Raw genomic sequence first — 6000 nt, 5'->3', positions numbered from 1 at the left:
CCTCCCTCCCACACCTCCTGTTTTCTACCTGTTACCTGTCCATCCTTCCTTCCTTTGTTTGCCTAGGAACCCAGGGCTTCCTGCTATGCTCCAGTCAGGGACCCCCAGGACCAGCTGCCTACTTCTACCCTCAAGCTGCTCCCAGCCTGGCCAGAGGAACTGAGGCAAAACATTAGGCGAGGAACTGGGAGAACTTTCCAGAGGCAGAAATATCTGAACTGACTCCAAAGGTTTCTCAAAAAGAGGGAGTTGAACCCTTGGAGAATGAGATGGGATAAGAATTCATGAGGCAGAGACCTACATGGGCATAGATGTAGAAGCTTGAGAGAGGGTTTGGGCCTTTTTGGGAATACCCCGTACATCATTCTGCCCAGGGATAGCAGGAAATGAGGTGGGAAAAGGAAAAAAAAGCAAGTCTGGATGCCAGGAGAAAAGGTGGTGTTTATCTGGAGGACATGGTAAAGGGGTCTATCCACAGGAAAGGGGTCAGTGTAGTAGCTTCAGAGGAGAAGAGGGGCTAGAGGGGGAGAGACACTGTCTAGACATACCACCCTGAATGTGCCCAATTTTGTCTGATCTTAGAAACTAAGTAAGGTCAGGCAAGGTTAGTACATGGGTGGGATGGGGTGGGGGAGAAGACAGAGGACCCCACCAAAAAACATTCTAGTTGTGGGATTCGGATTCTCTGAAAGAAGGGAGAGAGGATTCTGGTGTGGGAATGATATACCAGAAGGGAAACAGTGAGGAGGGGTCCAGGAGCCAGGCTGAAAGTCCTGATAAGAGATGTCAGGTTAGGCTGGAGATCAGGGACAGAGGGTAGTGGACAGGGGGAGATGATAACGGGAGGGTTAGGAGGAATAGGAGAAATGGGGTTCAGGGAGGGAGGATGGCACATTTTGTGTCCTGTGACAAAGAATAGAATAGACCTGACTAAAGCCGTTCAGGACACAGTGGAGGTGGGCTGGTGTGGTGATACGGGTGACTGAGCCTTCTGGACCCAGCACAGAGAGCAAGAAGCTGGTGCTCAGGCACTGTGCAGTGTGGACCTCAGGGATACTCTGGAAGGCACAGGCCATAGTGTCAGGCCAGAAGCTTTGGCCCACAGCAGCCCTAATATTCTCTCCCATCCTGGTCTGAGTAATGGAGCAGGATGCTGAGCAGGACTGATCTGAGCTCTGGTCTTGGGTGTCAGCCCTAGTCCTCAGCCTTCCCCAGTTAGGAAATAAAATGTGGCTGGACCTCGTGTGAGCAAGACTGCTGAAGAATGGATTATTCTTACTCTCCACATCCTAGACCCTCTCTCCTTGAATGCTGACTTCTTTCCTTACAGCTCCCTCGAGCATGGCCACTCAGGGCCTTTGCTCATTTCCAGGTGATTAGTCTCAGGCAGTCACAGCCTAGGCTGAGTTAACCTGAACAAGGATCCTGACACCCACCCACCGAATGCCTACCTTACTGTGGTGCATCTTACAGGAAAGACTCTGTTATTACTGCATTTTACAGAGTTGTGGGCTGTGGCTTGTAACTGCATGCTTGCCTAAGGTCATACCAAGTCATTAGAGGAATTCAATCCCAAACCCACATCCCACTCCACCCAGCTGTCCTCTCCCTCAACTAGAGTTCTCCTGTCCTCAGTCTCTGCCTCTGGGTCCTCCCCTGGGTTCTGTAGGCATATAATGAGGGTGGAGCCTAGGCAACTAGGTGACCTCGAAGTGATCCCACCTTTCTAGCAATGAGGATGGCATTGTCCCCTGCTCCCCCAAAGCCCATGAAGCAGCTCCCAGGGAGACTACAAAGTTACCTTGGAAGCCAGAGACTGACTGGAAGGTCATGATCAAGCAACTCATTTTAGAAGCACTTTTCTTGATAGTGACAGTTTTATTCATGCACCCACTCCTGGAGAATTTGAAGTCTTAATTACCTTCTCTTCTGCAGGAGTGTGTGTGGTCTTGTCTCCCTCCACCTGGTGCTAGGTCCCAGGGATAGACTGACTGACACAGGCCTCAACTTCTCCCACAGGAAGCCTTCCTCTGGCTCCAGCGACCTCCTGCTCATGCTGGGGCCTTTGGGAAGATTTGCTTGACAGAGTGGCCTACCCTTCACTCTTCAGCAGCTTTTCTCCAGCACCCTCCACTGTCATACAGAGGTGCTAGATGAGGGAGCACGGGGGTGTTGTCGAGGGCCTAACATTGCCACATGTCATCCTGTACACTTTACATGCACAGTTTCCAATCCTGGCCTGGGAAATGTGGCAACTGTGTCATCCTCATTGTAAAAATGAGGCTGAAGGGATATGTAGTCCCTGGTTTGGGATCCCATGGCAGATGTGACTTAACTACAAACCCACTCAATTTTCACTGCATCTGTTTCTCTCAAAAAGGGAAGCAGGGGCTTCTCTGGCCTTTGAGACCCTCCAGCCTGCCAGCCACTTCCCAGGACTTCCTAGAGTTATTAATTAACTAACCTGCTTGTACCGTAAGTCCAGAGGTTCATTGGACCACAAGGCAGGGAAACCTGGTTTGAATCTACATTCTGCCCCTCAGAGGGCAGAATGGGACCTGGGAGGTTATAGGTCTCTCTGAGCTTACATGTCCTCATCTACAAGGGGAAGGCTGTGGGCTGTGAGCCTGATGCTCTCTGTGCCCACCCACCCACAGCTCCTGTATGACAGCCCCAAGGCCCGGCAGGAAGTGGACCACCACTGGCAGGCCTCAGGTGGCCCCCACATCGTGTGCATCCTGGACGTGTATGAGAACATGCATCACGGCAAACGCTGTCTCCTCATTGTCATGGAATGGTATGCTGGCATCCTCCTGAAAGCCCCTTTGGTATCCTTTTGTTCCCAGGCTCCATGCCATTCTTCTAGGACTTTCTCTGTTCTTCAGAAAGCGGTTCTGGGTGACACCCAAGCACCCGAGGGATAGAAAAGTGGGTAGCTGCAGGGCCTGTCATGGAGCTGTGTAACTGGCCACCGTGGCATTTCCTGAAGGGTGGGAAAGAGATTATAGCTGTCATATGGCCTTTCTGGGTGTGGTTTGCACTCTGTGAAGAGGGCTGGAAGAGCCATCAGAGAGGACTGACACACCCTGAACATGTACAGGTAGGGACAAGTGGGGAAGAGGGAAAGGGATATACTTAGTCCCTTAAGCTTTCTCCTTCCTGGATCTGTGCTGCCATGGTCCCACTAGATGTTGATTGTTGAAGTTCAGGACCAGAAGCCAGGGCCACCTTCACCTTGGGTTTCTCCCATTAGCATTGTGGTTCAACCCCAGCCTTCCATAGACCCTGAGTTCCATGTCTGGGCCTCAATTCCTCTGTGTCTACCTTTCAAGAACTCTTCCCTGAATAGATTAGCCAGCTCTTCAGATTAGGGGTTTAGATCCTGGCTCTTCCATCCACTAGCCATGGGACTGTGGGTAGCTGCTAATCTTTCTGAATTTCTGTAACTCACAATGTGAAATGGAGGAAGATCTTAATGTAGTATTTATCTTAACCTTGACTCTGATCAGAGTGCCCCATGTATATTGCATATTCAATTTGAGGTGAAGGAACCAGTCCAGGATCACACAAAAGCACACATGAAGGAACACAGGTTATAATATACAGTAAGCACTTAGAGAACATTAGGTCATGATGATTATAATTGACATCCTGTTCTGCATTTGGGGAAACTGAGACTTGGGTGGGGTTAGAGCTGTTGAGACCTCATAGCCATGTAGCACCACTGGGAACACAGGGGCTTCTGGGCAGGGATATGAGTCCACCACCTTCCCTTAGTTCTATGAGTTCAGATCAACTCCCTCAAGCTGATAGCCCACTATGCGCCAGGTACCCCAAGGCGCAGGAGGCTAACAGTGTCTGTTTACCAGGGAAGTAGCATTAGAGCTTGGGGCCTAGACTTCTGATCCAGGGCAGGGGCAGAGTGATGCCCAGTGTCCCCTTCCCTACTCACAGTCACCTTCTCTTGTAGCATGGAAGGTGGTGAGTTATTCAGCAGGATTCAGGAGCGTGGTGACCAGGCTTTTACTGAGAGAGGTATGTGCAGGCAGTTGGATCAGTGTTGGGGAGTCAGGGTGAGAGGGCTGCATCGCAGTTGCGAGTGATCACATCTTCCCAGTAGAATAAGGGAGGGTGGGAAGGAATGTCCTTTACCCCCAAGGGGTTCTATGAGTCTGTGACACTTTTGGAGATGGACTTCGGATGGAGGCCTCAGAGCCTCTTGGTGCTGACTTGCAATGAGCTGGGAAGGGGTAGCCAAGGCCTGAGGAAAGAGGCCCAGGTGGACTGGGAGCATCCTTGAAGAAAACTGGGGTATCTGGGGTTGGGGTTCAGGATAAAGGTCACCATTCTGTGCTGGCCCACTATACCATGTCCAGGATGGATGATAGGGTGGGGGCCCCAAGGTGACCTGACCTTTGATTGGCATCGCTGACCCCCCAACTCCCTGTATCTGCAGAGGCTGCAGAGATAATGCGGGATATTGGCACTGCTATCCAGTTCCTGCACAGCCAGAACATTGCCCACAGAGATGTCAAGGTGAGGCTCTAGGACCCAGGCTGTCCCCAGGGAAGGAGCAACTTTCCCATTCCACAACCCCTGATGGCTCCCAGCACCCGCTGGATGGTGGCCAATTTCCTTGGTCAACATTCCACGATTCAGCTCCTTGGCCCAGACTGCTTTTCTCTGCCTCTCCTCTGATGGTTCCTGCAAACTCATTATGCTCTTGCCAGAAGGATCTCTTTGTTTCCTTCAAATACTGCATAATCCCAATAGTAAAAAGAATAACTGACTTCCTGCCTCCAGCCAGTAGGCCTTGACAAGCATCTCACTCCTCACCCGGCCCTATGAGATAGGGACCATTACCCATTTTATAGATTAACAAACCAAGATTCAGATAGAGAAGAGGGGGGAGTGGCTTGCCTAAGACTGTAGTTGCTGCACTAGGATTCATTCATTTATTCGTCCACTAAATCAGCAAGAAATTTTGTGACCACACAATGTGCCAGGCCTCAGGTAGGGTCTGCCTGATGCTACTGGGTTTTCTATAAAGTTACAGCCATAGTTTCAATATATTAGGACCTCAAACACTAGCATTTTAACAGAAAGATGTTGGCCTCTGCGGGGAAGGAACACAGGGAGTCCCACTTCCTGGGCTTGCTTGCCTTCCAGTGGTGGACTTGAAAGATGTTCTGGAAGCTCAGTGATCAAAATTTCCTCTCCTGGGAGGACTGTGTCTTCCAGGCAGCCCTACATGCACACACACACATACACATGCACACATAAACATGCATATGCAAGCCACCATCAGAGCAGAGTTTGTTCCTCCTAGGCCCTCTGCCCCAAATCTGGAGCATTACCCCACTTGGCTTATTTCTTCCTAAGACTAAGCAGAGGTGAGTGGAGGGGCCAACTCTGCATTAAGCTTTCCTCTGGCTGAATGCTGCCAGTCCATAGTTATCCTGTGATTCAGGATACATGTAGAGCCACAACAGATCACCTTGTGAATCCTTGCTTGACTTTGACCCCTAGCTGCTTCCTGTTTTCTTTCTTTTCTTTTTCTTTCTTTCTTTCTTTTTTTTTTTTTTCTTTTTGCTTAAGGGGAGAAAAGCCTTCTGCAGAGCAGATGCCTTTCTATATGCTAAATCTGCTTCTCCGTTTTTATCCCAATCCAAGGTCAAATTATCTCAAAAGGAACTTGAGAAATAGCTCCCACTGGCTCCATACCAGAGCTTTGTCCAGTTCCCTGTCCTACCCAAGCTTGCTTGGGAATCCCTCCTGCTCCTTGGCATGAACCTACATCCTGCCCATTCATTAGAAGCCAGCTTCAAGGCTGCCTTTTCCTTGTAGCCCTCCCCACTTCCCCCATCTGCCAGGCCCGTCTGTGCTTCACAACTGGGAAGAATTGCCTTGGTACAGCTCCTGGGGTCTAATTAGTGGGGGCCTTCTCTGAGTAGCCTCAGGTGGATTTTGCCCTGCTGTCCTTGCAGGTTTCCTTTCAGG

At 50.3% G+C, this 6000-nt stretch overlaps 1 protein-coding gene across 6 annotated transcripts in view; it reads left to right on the top strand.

The window, feature by feature from the left end:
• Mapkapk3 (MAPK activated protein kinase 3) overlaps nt 1–6000 on the top strand; it is a 29467-nt gene that overhangs the window by 18175 nt on the left and 5292 nt on the right. For all 6 annotated transcript variants that reach the window (XM_048794462.1, XM_048794460.1, XM_015487120.2 and 3 more), the window contains 3 exons: nt 2658–2797; nt 3971–4035; nt 4457–4536. In XM_048794462.1, coding sequence (XP_048650419.1) covers nt 2658–2797; nt 3971–4035; nt 4457–4536 — 285 coding nt within the window. The remainder of the gene's footprint in view (nt 1–2657; nt 2798–3970; nt 4036–4456; nt 4537–6000) is intronic.

Source organism: Marmota marmota, unplaced genomic scaffold (genome assembly GCF_001458135.2).
Source record: "Marmota marmota marmota unplaced genomic scaffold, marMar, whole genome shotgun sequence".
Taxonomy (NCBI): Eukaryota; Metazoa; Chordata; class Mammalia; order Rodentia; family Sciuridae; genus Marmota; species Marmota marmota.
This window is presented reverse-complemented; position numbering and strand designations above follow the sequence as displayed.